General features: G+C 46.6%; 2 protein-coding genes across 2 annotated transcripts; one reads left to right on the top strand and one right to left on the bottom strand.

The window, feature by feature from the left end:
• Positions 1–6,877: 6,877 nt before the first annotated feature.
• LOC125554160 (mavicyanin-like) lies at positions 6,878–7,707 on the top strand. The gene has a single exon (XM_048717757.1). It carries the CDS (start codon positions 6,974–6,976, stop codon positions 7,502–7,504), a length of 531 nt encoding a protein of 176 aa, XP_048573714.1. The 5' UTR covers positions 6,878–6,973; the 3' UTR covers positions 7,505–7,707.
• A 2,697-nt stretch (positions 7,708–10,404) lies between these two features.
• Positions 10,405–13,535, bottom strand: LOC125552689. The gene is made up of 2 exons (XM_048716337.1): positions 13,009–13,535; positions 10,405–11,347 (listed from the first exon to the last, which is right to left on the bottom strand). The coding sequence occupies exons 1-2, from the start codon at positions 13,291–13,293 to the stop codon at positions 10,535–10,537; spliced, it is 1,098 nt and encodes a 365-aa protein (XP_048572294.1). The 5' UTR covers positions 13,294–13,535; the 3' UTR covers positions 10,405–10,534.
• Positions 13,536–14,587: the final 1,052 nt, after the last annotated feature.

Below are 14,587 nucleotides of genomic sequence, written 5' to 3'. Positions count from 1 at the left end.
TGTCTTGAAGTGTCATAGGGGGCCGACGAGGCTATCCGTGGTCATTTACTCCGACATACTGGGCCTATATTGGAATGATGAGCTAAGGCAAAATGTGATAAGATCAGAAGTGCATGATACATTAACTCAAAGGTGCCGGAGCTAACAGGGGCGTGCTTGAATGGATAAAAAGCTCAGAGGTACCAGAAAAAAGAGCTCAACATTCTGAACTGAACTTTGGCACACTGGGTTTTCTTAGCTAGAAAACTCTCTCCTTGCTAGCTTGATAGTACCTGATAGAAACTGTTCAAAGGTATACGGACATTTGAAAAGTGGATAAAATAGACTTTCCTAAAAATATTTAGGATTTTTGTTTGGGATCTTGAAAAGTAGTCCATCCCAAGTATTATGCTTATGCCCTTATCATAGTACTATTGTCCATACACTCAATGTGAATCTGTCAAGAGCCTGGAAATTATGAACAATGACCCTTGGGATGCTACCACTTGATAAGATAAAAAGTAGGTGTCACCGTCTATGCTTCCACTTCAATAAATGGACTAATTCCGAAATTAAACTTGATGACAGCATTAGGGCCTCTCTGGTTCACGGGATTCTCAAAATAAAGGAATATGAAAACATAGAGCGTCGTGAGCTCGTGCCCTTTGAATCCTGTAGGATTAAAAAACTACTTGAGTTTGGATCAAACTATTTTTGATTGCATAGAAATAACAACCTAATTTTACAAAAATGTTTGAGTGGATGGAAATTATCCTAAAAAATAGGGTGAAATTGAATCATAAGGAAAAATTCTAAAGGAGTTCAATCTTGCGAATCAAATGGCCAAATTAGAAAAAAATCATAAGGATCCAAATCCTTCAAATATAGTACTTCCTTCATATCCATATTAATTGTCCTTTATTTAATACAAAGTTGTACTAAATCAATAACAATTAATATGGAGCGGAGGGAGTATTAATTCATCTGAACCAATTTTTGCATTAGATCTAAATATGGATCGGTTTCTATTACGAGATAACAAAACAAAAACAAAAGTGAAACAACATCATGGTGCAAATAAAAAATAAAAAAGGCTTAGGGACTAAAAGACTTAGGTTCCAGATGTGGAGTACAGATCACTACCCTGTTGTCGCATGCATCGCTAGCAACAAAACACAGTGGAAAGACAAATAAGCTAGTAGTATACATTACAAAGGAGCAGATCTCCACCATCACTCAAGCATTCATCATCATCGACAAGGCAATGACCCATTTGTGTCAAATGATTCATTGCCTTGTCCTAAACAATTCAAACTCATATGGGGCCTAAATGCAGTGCCACATTAAGATATCTTGTTTGGGCCGAAGGTTACCCTAGAGACTTGGACACCAATCCTCACTCGTTGCAAGTCCAACCATCAATGACTATGACGTCAAGAAGAACCCATCTATGGGGAGTTCTCCTTTAATATTCTCTTGGTCATAACTCTTGATAGATTATAGGTCTCAAGAGTCCTTCTGCAGAACATCCAGCCACCCCTCACAACCTTAAACACGAGTTGCAAGCAACAAGTATTGGAAATATCTCGCCGCCCATAACTTATGGTTTAGGAAGTAACTTTTGGGCATACACTTTTTAAAATCATCGACACCTAAGTAACATATGACGTGACCCTGAGACAAAGAGCACTATCAAGTTGCTTGGTCGTAGTGCACCTTCCTTACTTGTGCCTCAAGATGCAAGGGCCAAAGTGCAAAATTTCCATAAGGGGAAGCATTGTACAAGCACGCCAGGGAGCACCTAGATGACGCTATGGTGTCCCTCTATACCCTCAAGGGTGACCTCACACTACTCGAGGTTTGTAAGATTAAGACACTAAGTGCCCACCTCCCGACTCATGACAAGTTGAGCCGGCCAACCATGTGTAAAGGTTGGCAAGGGAGACCGAAAACAATAAATGATGTGTTTCCATGATCCCAATTCGGTTTGTCATGTCTTGCCTTATTCCTCGCCCTATAATAGTTCAAGGGGGTCTGGTGCCGTCAGATGACTTGCTTGGGGGTTATCCTCACTTATTTCTAACCAATTTTCAAGTATTTCACTTGCCTTAATCTTGACTCGGAGAGAAATTCAAGACCATTGGGGCAGCCCATCATAACTAGCTCTAGCGCAAATGGTTAATTAGGAGAGCAGGTACGAAGACTCGCATCCCTGCAAGATAAGACCCATGGTTGCTCCCTTGGGCTCAGGGGTATGGGTGTGGTTGTGGGTGAAGCGCAATCCATCAAGGCGGGCGATGCAACAGTCTAAAGGGAGAAGGCTTCTCATATTCACGAAAACTTCCTCCCATAATTGATCTTTGAAACACTTTATTTATGCTAGCAAAAGAACCAATGAGTCAATGGGAGAAAAAAATACCATGCTCCCCTAACTCAATAACCATGAGTTAAGACCCTTGATGTGGCATGGATCCTTGCGATATGTTGCTTGAATTAGATAAGCTAGACTTCGTAGCATGGAACTTGTGCAAAAACAGGAGATTCTAAGTGAGATCGACATACTTTGCAAAGTGTCATAGCCAATATGGACATAAAGTATCGGGAGAAAATACAGTCGGACGCTCATGCAATTCACCAATATAGGGGATAATCTGGAGTTTAAGTTGTCTTGCCAAGGTTTAAATTTTCCCCTGGCGAACTTTGTGAGGATCGCTACCTTGTCGGGTGACTTTGGCTAACAGACATATAAAAGCCAGTGGGATATGTCCTACGTGCGGTGTAGGAGCGGAGGATACCAAGCACCTGTTATTCACTTGTGCAAAAGCTAGATAGGTATGGCAACTACTGGGTTTGGACTTTGTTATTGATAAAGCATGCGATGTGGATCATGCGAGAGAAGTTGTGCTAGAATATTTATTGCTACAACCAGCTGAAGAATAGGTAGTCCGCGGTCTGGGAAATTCAATGGAAGCAATTGCTATTGGTTCCTGGTATTTATGGTGGGAGAGGATAAAGTTAGTGCATAATGAAAAGGTCCAGGAGCCTACGTTCATAGCAATGGCAATCAGAGCTTTGGTTGCTAACTATACTATGACGAGTGATGCAAAGCCGGCGATCAAGCAACATGGCTGGGAAAGACCAATGTGTAACTATGTGAAACTAAACGTGGATGAGGCTTTTGACCCGGACTAACTCAGGGGTTCGTATGGTGCTGTCATCAGAGACTTGAATGGCAGATTCGTCGCGGTAGGAAATGGGGAAATCGATCGGCGCGGAGATGCGCTTATGGTCGAGGCACTCGTCTTACGGTTTGGTCTCAGTTTGGCAACTACAGTCGGGTGTAACCTCATAGAAGTGAACTCTGGCAACATCGAGGTGATAGAGACGATGAAAAATGGAGGTCATTCTTTCGGTCTATCAGCGGCAGTTTTTGATGATATATATCACCTTTGCGTGTGATTTCCCGCATATTATTTTTTGTGCATACTCCTAATTATGCTTCCCATGATTTAGCCAAACTAACTAGAAGTAAGGTGTGTGCTGGGCGGATTGATGATCCACCCATAAAGATTGTTTATCCTCTTGTAAAAGATAATATGGTGATCACCTTGCAATAAAGATTACTTTGATGTCTAAAAAACCATGAGTCAATACTCTGATTGGTCCATGTCCTTTCTTTCCACGCACGGCATCCCATCTGTGTTGTCATGTATCCCCCTTTCCACCCACGCTGACGGTGGCCTAAGATCTCACACAATCACAATGCGTTTGAATGTTGTCAATCCTAAGGCGTCTCTCTCGTGACATAAGATGAGAAATCTACTTTTTTCTGTTAGGTTTTGGCGAGGCATGCATGCATGGTTATAGATGGTTTTTTCCTCTCCAATCCTGATTTTGCTAAAGTGTTCAGTTCCAATATGGATCAGTACCAGTATGAAAGAAAAATGGATCATGCGCTATTGATTAAATTGCACCCGAAATAGCATTTTTAACATGTAAAATAACATCGTATTAAAATTATACACATTTTTCTGATCAAATTCCATATATGACAAGTTAAATTTGGAATCAGAGTTTAAAAGACATAGATATTTTCAAAAGCATTTAATATGTATTGCAGTTGATTAACCTAATTATCATAGGGTTTCCAGCAAAAACGAAATATAACTTAAAACTAACCTACGGGTTTATTGCCAGAAACGCCTGGTAGTTTCTGTAAAAGTGAAAATTGAAATTAAAACTAGACCACATGTTGATTATCAGAAAAAATCTGAAGGTTTTCTGTGACGAACCAAGATAAATTTATTTATTATGGTGTCTCTACTACCTAAAAGGCCATTTCCCATCTTACGTCCCCCGGATTGTCCGACTCTCCCACGCTCGATCTCCCTCCCACGTCAGGTTTTTTTCCTCCAGTTTATTCCAATCGATATTTTTTCCCACGAACCAATTATGTTACAGTAACCCCACGAGGCGCACGTCCCCATCTCTCCCGAAAATCCCTCTCCTAACCATAACCCCTAGCACCCGCGCCGCCGGTCCTCCCTTACCTCCACGCTGCTGATGGTTCATCCCAAACCCTCCGCCGTCACCAGCACTCTAGCCCACGCCGCCAACTACAGCTTTCACCACCATGGACGTCATGTTTGTTGGCTGTCGCCACAACCGTTTAGCAGCACGCTGCGGCCGCAGCCATCTACCAGAAGGTCACTGCCGCTCCAAAGGGCACCGCCTCCCTGTGGCCGTCGCGACAACCATCTCGTACTCTCTTGCGTCGCTGCAGGTCGCCGCCTTTTGCAAGCCGAGAGTGAAACTGACGAGGAGCAGCGGCCGGCACGTCGTCTATTAATTGCTTGAGAGGTGAGGCTTAGGCTGGTCATAGTGGGAAGTAACTTATACTAGTGTCATGCATATGACACTAGTCTAAGTTACCACCTTCATAGTGTAAAGTAACACACTAGTAGTGTCATAGATGAATTCATTTATTAGCTCATAGATTCGTTTTGTCTTGGGAAGCGCTATGTTACAGTAACATATACCATAAGCACCTCTTTCCTCATTAAATACTTTCCAAATAAGCAAAATTATCTTGGGATGTGTTAAATTACTATCTAAGTTATACTGAACAAGCTGGGCCGAACGTGCTGTCGTTTTGGATCATATAGAAGTTTGGTATTTCTCTCGGTGTGTTGGTAGATGGAACAATGCAGTAGTGTGGAAGAGGCGGAAGAGACTGTATACATAGGTCCCATTGGTCTGGAGATGTCAGCATATCTGGCCAAGCAGTCCACAGATGGCTCGTCGTCCAAGTGGCAGAAGCCCAATCTGGCCATGAGAACACGTTGCGCGCGTTGCACATAGGATGATGGCAGTCCCTTGGTAACTTTAGCAATTCTTGCACTTCGCCGCAGCTGATCTTCCGGGATGGAGATGCGCGCACGCTTCACACGCTGGACAGTGGGAAGTGGAAGGAGAGGATCTGATTTTTTAGGAGGGAAAGTAGCGGCTGAGACAGCTCGGTGCATCCCCGTTGCACCCCAAATAAAAACATAGCAAAACTTTCAAAAAAAAGTTGAAACTTCGTGGGAATGATTACGAACAATTTTTTTTATACAGAGCTCCTCGGATGTCATTTAACCACCAAACGTTCCAAGCACCTATAATATTTGTTCATAATCATTCCCATAAAATTTCGAAGTTTTTCGAGATTTTTGCTATGCTTTTGGGGGTGTAGTGGGGTGCACCGAGTTGGGGTGTAGAAAAATCACTCTTGCAAATGAGCAATAATTTCGATTTAGAGGTACGGTCGCCGGCTGCTCATGAGGACTTGAGGTTGCTCTTGAACTTAGTCTCATCAGGGTTTTAGTAGGGGAGGGGGGAGAGAGAGAGATCGCTGCAGGAGAGAGAGGGAGTGAGAGAACATAAAAAGCAATTTGATTGAGACAATGCAACGGGAGAGAGGAGGGAGAGAGAGGGCGAGAAAAGGGGTCGCAATTTGATCGTGACATAACAATAGGAGAGGGAGAGAACATAGAATGCAATTTGATAGTGAGATTGCAACGGGAAGGAGAGGGGGAGAGACTACAGTTTCATCGTGACAGCAGGAAAGAGAGGGATGGGGCATGGGGGGGGGGGAGTTTGATGTGACGTATCCGAAAATTATAGGTACACCTTACTAAGACCAATATAAAGTGAAATATAACACAACTAAATGTATAATTACAAAAAATACACAACTAAATGTATGAGTTAATAATATTCAAAGTATATGTTGGTTGTGTGGGGTTAGGCAGCCGGATGCATCACTGATAGGGGTGGCGAGCTTGGATTGGGAAGCTTGCTTTAACAGTAAAAAAGCATACAGTACATGGTGTGCGTGTGGATTCTGAAGGTATATGTTAGACATGATTAATATGGAATCATCAAAATATCAGAATAAATATATCCCGTTGCAACGCACGGGCAATTAGCTAGTAGTAGATAAAAATAGATTTCAGATAAATACTCCTATGTGCAAAACTCGTGCTAAAATTCCTAGGCAGGAGATAATACCTTCGTCATCCATGGACGAAACCCTCGCCTAGATCTAGAAGGAGACCGGCACATGCTATGTGGAAGGAAGACCGAGATGCAGGTTGTGGACGAAAGGTACGAGCGGCATTCCATTGCGCGGCTACACGAGCCAGAAAGTCAAGGTTGCTCCAGCATGAGCCACAACCAAGTGTGAAGAGGTCAGCACTCAGCAGGCCACCAACCCAAGCCCGGCCGCGTATGACCAGGTAGTACTACTACTGGCTTTTGTTCAAACGCGCATGACTACTCAACCCCCAAATCCAATATCCAAATGCCACTCCACCAACCCATCTCGCTGGGCGCTTGGTTGTATATAAAAGCGCACGGCAGCACAAGCACAGCAGCAACCCCAGCCCCCGCTAAGCATCAGCCTTCTACCTCCTCTGCTTTGCATTCCTCCTTCCAGTTCCAACCGCAATCAATGGCTGCCATGAAGATCACCCTCCTTGCCGTGGCCGCAATCTCGGCACTCTTACTAGGCACCGCATCGGCGGCGACCTACGGTGTCGGCGAGCCGGGCGGTTCGTGGACCCTCAACACCGACTACAGCAACTGGGTGTCCAACAAGAAGTTCCACCCGGGTGATGAGATCGTCTTCAAGTACTCGACCCCGGCGCACGACGTGGTCGAGGTGAGCAAGGCCGGCTACGACTCCTGCAGCACCGACGGCGCCATCAACACCTTAACCTCCGGCAACGACGTCATCTCCCTCAACGCCACAGGCACTCGGTACTTCATCTGTGGCGTCCCTAGCCATTGCAGCCCCACCGCCGCCGCCAGCATGAAGGTCACCATCGAAGTGGTGCCGGGTGCCTCCTCGCCATCGTCACCCATGCCGGCCGCGGGTCCCGGCGCGACCAACCCGCCGCCGCCCTCCTCTACCGCAACCTCCGTCGGGGCCGCAGCAGGATTTGGCCTCGTCGCCCTACTGGCGGCCGGTCTCATGGCTTAAAAAGTTAGAATGCATATTTCAGCTGCATGCCGCACGCACATATCAGCTTACATATTGTTTGACTGGCTATTACAAGGAATATATACATGTATTATTGCTTAGAGCGAAGATGTGAGAACTACTACTTTCTATCTCTCACGTTTGTATGTAATCTACTAGCCTTTAGGCATTTCATTTTCGTATTGATTTTGGAGGTTAAATTAGTAAAGGTGCACCAGTACATGCCTAGCAATAGCAACATCATTCAGTCTTGTATACATCAATCATCGTCGCGGAATAATAGGCACGCGTTGGAAAGAGGAGAAGCCGCCTCCCGAACTTTTTAACATTGAAACTTGCGATAGGAACAGAAAAGGCAGTAAGATCAGATTTGTCATGAAAATATTAGTGCACGGATAATATAGGTAAATCAAATTAGTTGTCGAAACGTTAGTCGTGCCAACAAACTTGGAGAATGCCGCAAAAAAACTTGGAGAAGGTGCACGAAAGGTAAAAGCATCTCCAACCGCACCCCAACACCCCCCTCCCCCCCAAAAAAAACGGCAAACCCAGTTGCCCCCCCCCCCCCAACGCCGAATTCCACCGGTTCAGCCCGGCGATCCAGGCTGAACCCAGCGCACGGGGGAGGGGGGACTGGGGGTTCCGGCGGAAGGAAAAGTGGCGCGTGGGACACCACTGTCAGGCGAGAAACGGCTTTACCCCACCCAGATTCCACCCGCGCGCCGCAGAACACCACTTCCCCTTTCGCCGCCATGCCGATCCCGAGGCCGCCCACCCGCCGACAATCGCTGCTCCGCCACTAGAAAGGTCGTTTCCCCACCAGAAAGAGGGAGTTTCACCACTACAGCCTCCGTCCCGCTCCTGGCGAGCTTTCCAGGGCTCCGACGATGCAGGTGGGGATACCGGCGGCTGCCCACCCATCAGGCCCGTCAGGTATTCAGCGATTTGCCTGTTCGGCAATGGACTCCGACGAGGAGGAGGCGTTCGTGACTCTGATGGAGGACGAAGCTGAGGCCGACACCGACGACGAATAGCACCTCATGATCCTCGCCGCTCTGGTTGGCCTGTTCGCCAACAATGCCACCTCGCCGCAAGAGCAAGCCGAGGCATCGAATGAAGGGCTACTGCTTGCTCTACGCCGATTACTTCACTAACGCTCTACTGTAGGGCAAGAAAGTGTTTCGGCGCCGTTATCGGATGAGCCGGAAGCTCTTCCTCGGGATTGTGAATGCCATCTGGGAGTTTGACAACTATTTCATTTGCAAGAAGGATTGCACCGACACAGTAGGATTCTCCTCACTCCGAAAGTGCACGACTGCTATGAGGATGCTTGCATACGGAGCTCCCGGTGATATCCAGGAAGACTATGGACACATGGTCGAGTCCACCACCATTGATTGTTTGTACAAGTTCTGCGGGGCAGTGGTGGCGGTGTTTGGACCACAATACTTGCGATCACCCAATGTTGAAGACACTGCTTGGATCCTAGCACAAAATGCAGCAAGAGAATTTCCTGGGATGCTTGGAAGCATCGAATGCATGCATTGGGCATGGAAAAACTGTCCATTTACTTGGCAGGGCATGTACAAAGACACGAAAGGAGCTTGCAGTGTGGTACTTGAGGAAGTGGCCACACAGGACCTCTGGATTTGGCACTCCTTTGGTATGACAGGAACTCACAATGATATCAACGTACTACAATGCTCGAATGTCTTTGTCAAGCTTGTTGAAGGTCATGCTCCTCCGATGAACTTCGAGGTCAATGAGCGCCACTACAACAAGGGATACTACCTAACAGATGGCATCTATCTGAGATGGTCCATTGTGAAGACTATCTCAAACCCTGTGCCAAGAGGTAAGAACTCCTATTTTGCCAAGTGTCAGGAGGCTTGCTAGAAGGATGTCGAGCGGGTATTTGATGTGATCCAATCTCGATTTGCTATTGTCCGATACCTCACTCTGACCTGGTCGAAATCTCAAATGTGGGAGGTGATCAACTGTTGTGTCATCTTGCACAACATGATCATTGAGAGCGAGCAGCAAGCCCCAGTGTTTGACACTGAACCATATTTCGGTCAGGGTCCTCTTGCAACTGTTGATCACTAGGTACCTGCATCATGGGTTGCCTTCCTCAATATGCGTCAGGAGATTCGAAACCCACATGTGCATCGAGAACTGCAGCACGATCTGGTGGAGCACCTATGGAGGCTCAAGGGCAACGCCTAGTTCGATGTGTTTTAATTTGTGTTTGAATTATGAGTTTGCTTCGTTGAACTATTTGATTTGTATTGATTTCTATGATGAACTATGTGATAAAAAATAGTTTTTGTTGAATCTGTGCTGAACTGTGCCGAATTTGTGCCCAAATTTGCTTGCGCGGGGCGCGGGGGCCCATGCTTTTGTGCCCTCAGCCTTCTTGGGCATGATGTAGATGGAGAACACCAGCGTCAACGAGGCCGTGTCAGGCAGAGCGAGGACGGCCTGTTCCCGCCGGACCTGGGGACGAAGAACCCGACGCGCGCAGCCGAAGAAGCATGGAGTCATGCTGGAGCCTGGGGGTGAAGTAGGCGCCCACGACAGGAGGCCGCCGTCCGGGCTGACGACCCTGTCGCCATGCCGGTGCAGCGTACTAACTGGTGAGGCGGCAAGCAACAAACAAGCACGAAGGAGACCTCAACGGTAGGGCCAGTGCTGGTCGAAGTCACGGCATTGGCAGCGTATTTGCAACTGAAGATGTATGCCGTGTCAAAGAGCACCGAGCTGTTGGTGCGGCCCCATGGGTCTGCTGGAACCGCTGGTTGGTTACGAATCCGCAACCATGCGAGTAGGGTCCGGATCAAAGTCCCACAGTACCCTCTCAAACTTGCAAAAATACAAAGACACCCATTTCCCCAGAAACATGTAGTAACATAGTATAAGTTGCAGTCTAAGAATACCAACCGTGTCGTAGTCTGAGCTCAACTGCCGTAAACATAACAAATAACAATCAAAACAATGTTGCCAAGTAGTAACAAGAACCTAGGACATGAATCAATATAGGGTGAACCCAAAGAACTGCCCAACTAGAAGAGCTAACCCCAAGCATACAGCTACAAGGGAAGCAGCCCAGGTCAGCTTCTCCGTTATCTTAGGTATCCTATCCTTTAGAGCCTCACTACAAGAACCTACAAAAGCAGTGTAGCTACCCATCGAAAATACAGTCCCGACCAAGAACATACCGAGGTAGGCCGCGCCGGCAAAGCGTGACGGCAGAGCAAGAGCGGGCAAGACCATCAGCAGCGCATCTGGCTGGAGGCCATGGATGACTCCGGTGGCAAATGTTGTGAAGCCAACTTTCTTCTTCCTGGGAGCAACAGCAGGGGCCTGTTGCAAGGGCTCACTGCCATTCATGTCTACACCCTCCAGAATTAGCCCCGACTCTTGGACCTCTGAAGCTTCCCGGATGCCCGTCGCGCCTATCATAAGAAGGGTCAGACCTACAACTCTTGTTCCCCATATACGGAGAACCTCAATGTGCAAACGATCCTTGAGTAGCAAGAAGAGCAGGCCAAAAATTATTTGTCCAGCATCATGACCACAGCCCCAAAGGGCACCGACTAGTCCACTCTCCAGTCTTGATCTCCCAATTGATAGTGGTGCCAATGCGACAAGATGGTCAGGCCCGGATAAGGTATGTAAGCAGCCCGCGAAGAAACCAGCCCAGCCGCTGCTCAATAACTCTGCTGAGAGGAGTCCACCAGATTTGATTACTGGTTGCGCCCATGCATAGGCAGGATGGGGAATGCTAGAGTGCAAGGCACTTGCAGTAAGTGTCATAAGCAGGACAAGGGCAGCAGTAGAAGCCTGTGGAACAGAAAGTATCGGTTAAATCAGAAAACAAGTGCCAAAGAATCACCAAGAAAATTAATAAGAATGGCATAAGCTGTTATGGAGTAGATGCCACAGTTTTCGTGCATAAACACAACAAAATAGAGCAGAAAGCAAGAAGATCATAATAGTTAATTAATTTCAGATGATGAAGCGTGTATTCAGATTTAGGGCCACACAATCATACAGTACGACAAAATACTATACCATAACTTACGTAGAATCTCAAATCTGCACATAAGCCCTGGCCCACTTCATATATGAATGCTTCATACTTCCATTCTAAAATTAAAATTTGTTTCATCTAGCAATAGTCAAGACCATGTGCGATTCTGTACCTTAAGGTCTTAAGGTAAAATATTACTGTGTTCTCTTTTCATGGGCATAAAAAAGAGATTCTTAGTACCAAAGTGCATGCTAGTGCCAAGAAACAGTTATTAGTTGACTAGAAATGGTTGAAGGCCATAATTGTCGAAAGGTCGCCTGAAGTTGATGAGATGATGATATGCCATAATGTACTCATTATTTACAAGTTTATTCATCGTTGTTGTGGTAACAGGCTTGATCTCTACTAAGAAACACTTTGTTTTAGATGGCTATCTTACATTTTGAGTTGTCTTAGGGTGAGCAGGCTTTTTGGGTGAGTATGGTACCTGTGGAAACTACTAGATTCTATGTACAGTTGTACACTGCCTTGATTTTATTAATATGTTTCAGAAAAACTCGCAACTATCATCCTAAAAACTTGCAAAGTAACTAGTTCACATGATTAAGGGTTTAATGTCTTCAGAAAATAAATTGCCAAGAGAACATTCATAGTGAATTTTGAATATAATAACTAAAGCTAACATCGGTTAACAACTGTCCAAGATATTCAGTGGGACTAATCATTCTAAGCAGATGTGCCGTTTTAGAAGCTTACTAGCTTAGTATTTGCAACATCATGGTTCACAGGTTCGGTGAAGTGCTGCAACACTGTCCTTATAATAATAAGCTGCGGTTCACATGATTCTAGAAGAAAATTCTTGTTGTGTCGTGTCATATACATGTTTCACAGATATGACTCTAGTTGTTATTTCATTTCTTTCAGACGCATCACCTTTAACACAATTCACATTAAAATCCACAAGATATTTCCTCCGGTTTAACACAACTAAGATTGTTTCCTGTGCAATGCCTCTGTCTTCCTAGGTGTAAACTGCAAATTAAAGGCCAGCTGACACATCATGTTTTCAACTAAAGAGGCCAAGCGACAACACGAAGAGAATTTCAACTTGTCACCGAGCACACAGTTTCGTTTCCTCCTCCATCTATATAGGATCTAAATATATAATCGAACCTAGACAGAAATAAGCTTGTGTGGAAGAAGCCAGGCCAAGACGGCAAGCTATTCCATGGAAAAGGGGAGATTGCCATCTCCTCCGCATGCGCATTAAATACTCCAAGCTGTCAGGATCTGAGGAGTAGAATTCCGGCAATTTCGTGGCTATTTCTTGTAGAATTTTCGTGTATAGGCCACTAGTTAGGACTAAATTCCGCTACAGCGGAGCTGGGGAACCATCTTAGCAATCCTGTAACCCCGAGAACTGAATATCTCTATCTGGATAAGAGAACAGAAATTTGAAATTTCTTCTCACCTTGGGGAGCAGGCTCCCGAGCAGCTTCCACGGAGGCCCAGCTGCCGCCGCCGCAGCCACCTCCTCCACGGGCGCCGGGGCCGAAGCACCGTCATGCCGCGCCGCAGCGGCGACCGCGGCACCTAGGCGCGGCGGCTGCGCGCACAGCCGGGTCCACGGCGCGGCGCTCCCAGCACCCGCGGAGGCGGAGGCGGCGCGGCGGGTGGTGAGGAAGGGGGATCTGCCGGGCAGGTAGATCCGGGGCTGGGCCGGGGAGACCGCCGTCCTGGAGATGAGCCGCTCCATGGCGCCGTGGGGAGGGGGAGGAGGAGCAGAGGAGAGTCCAAGGGGGTGGAGAGAGATCGTGCCTGCCAACTTTCGGGACGGGGAGGTTGGGGCCTGCGTGCGGAAGTACGGGCTGGTTGGTTGGTTGCTCGCAGCGCAGCGCAGCACGGCACGGCACGGCGAGGCGGCTGCGTTGCCTTGAGTGTGCACGGGGTGGTTGGGGGCGGGCTGGGTCGCGGGGAGGGGAGGTGGTGGTGGTGGTACGACGCGCACGTTCCCTCTTGTTAGTCGCCCGTGGCAAGCTTGCCACGATATGCCGTAGTGCTAGGGTTTTTTATGGGGGAAATGTCAAACATAATGGTCAAGATTTCCAGCCGGCTATCCTATCCTATTCATATCCTGCCTACTAAAACCATTTAGTAGTATTCAAACTAATAGTAATAACATGACATAAAAATTATACAATTGAAAATCTCTTTCGAATGTGGATTTGATGGCACGATTGTGGTGACACATATAACGTCCCAGCATCCGTCGGGATGCCCTGCGGAGGATCTTCTAGGTAACAGATCTGGAGCTGGCAAAGGACGAGGACGGGTCGACTGGCTGAGATTGGGAGGGCTAGAGGTTTGGCGTTGTTCGACGCTGTGACTCGTCTCGTATGGTCGCACTCTTCGGACCTATTCCAACATCCTTTGTAGGGTATTCGGGATGGATACTGGTGTACTAGCGCCAACACCTTCTCCCTGGTTTAGTATTGAAAGTCTTGAAGGAAACTCGCTCTTTCTTGGACAAAACTATCCAATGATGGTGGAAGGCGATCCAACTGTTGTTGACACAATGTTACTATCATTTATGAGAAGCATCTGTATCTACACCTCAGACATTGCGGTGATTCCCTAACCTGGTCATGATATAGTAGGCCGCTTCAGCCTGGATGATCAGTCCTGCGTTGGTCTCGAGATTGACAGTAGTTGGCCCTTCCCAGAGAATCACTTCTGGTTCAAAGCAAGTGTTTCCAACACCGATGAGTGGTTGAGCTGAAGTTCATTTCATCGCTTGTTATTTATTGTGTGATAAAACCTTTACTAAAATGTTTTGTTGGAAATGATCTATAATCCAACGTGTATCCTCGTTGTCGTTGTGGGTTGATGACTTGTTGTATGTAATCAATGGTACATTTGCATTTGCGTCCATGAACTCATGCCTGCTAGTGGTGTCCATATGAACAGTGCTAGTGATTTTAGTTGAAAAAATTAGATAGTGCTAGTGATTTGTAGCTGCATATTTTGACAAATCGCGGTGTTACAGGGTT

The sequence above is a fragment of the Triticum urartu genome, chromosome 4 (genome assembly GCF_003073215.2).
Source record: "Triticum urartu cultivar G1812 chromosome 4, Tu2.1, whole genome shotgun sequence".
Classification (NCBI taxonomy): Eukaryota; Viridiplantae; Streptophyta; class Magnoliopsida; order Poales; family Poaceae; genus Triticum; species Triticum urartu.
The sequence above is the reverse complement of the archived record's forward strand: the minus strand, read 5'-3'. Positions and strand labels throughout refer to the sequence as shown.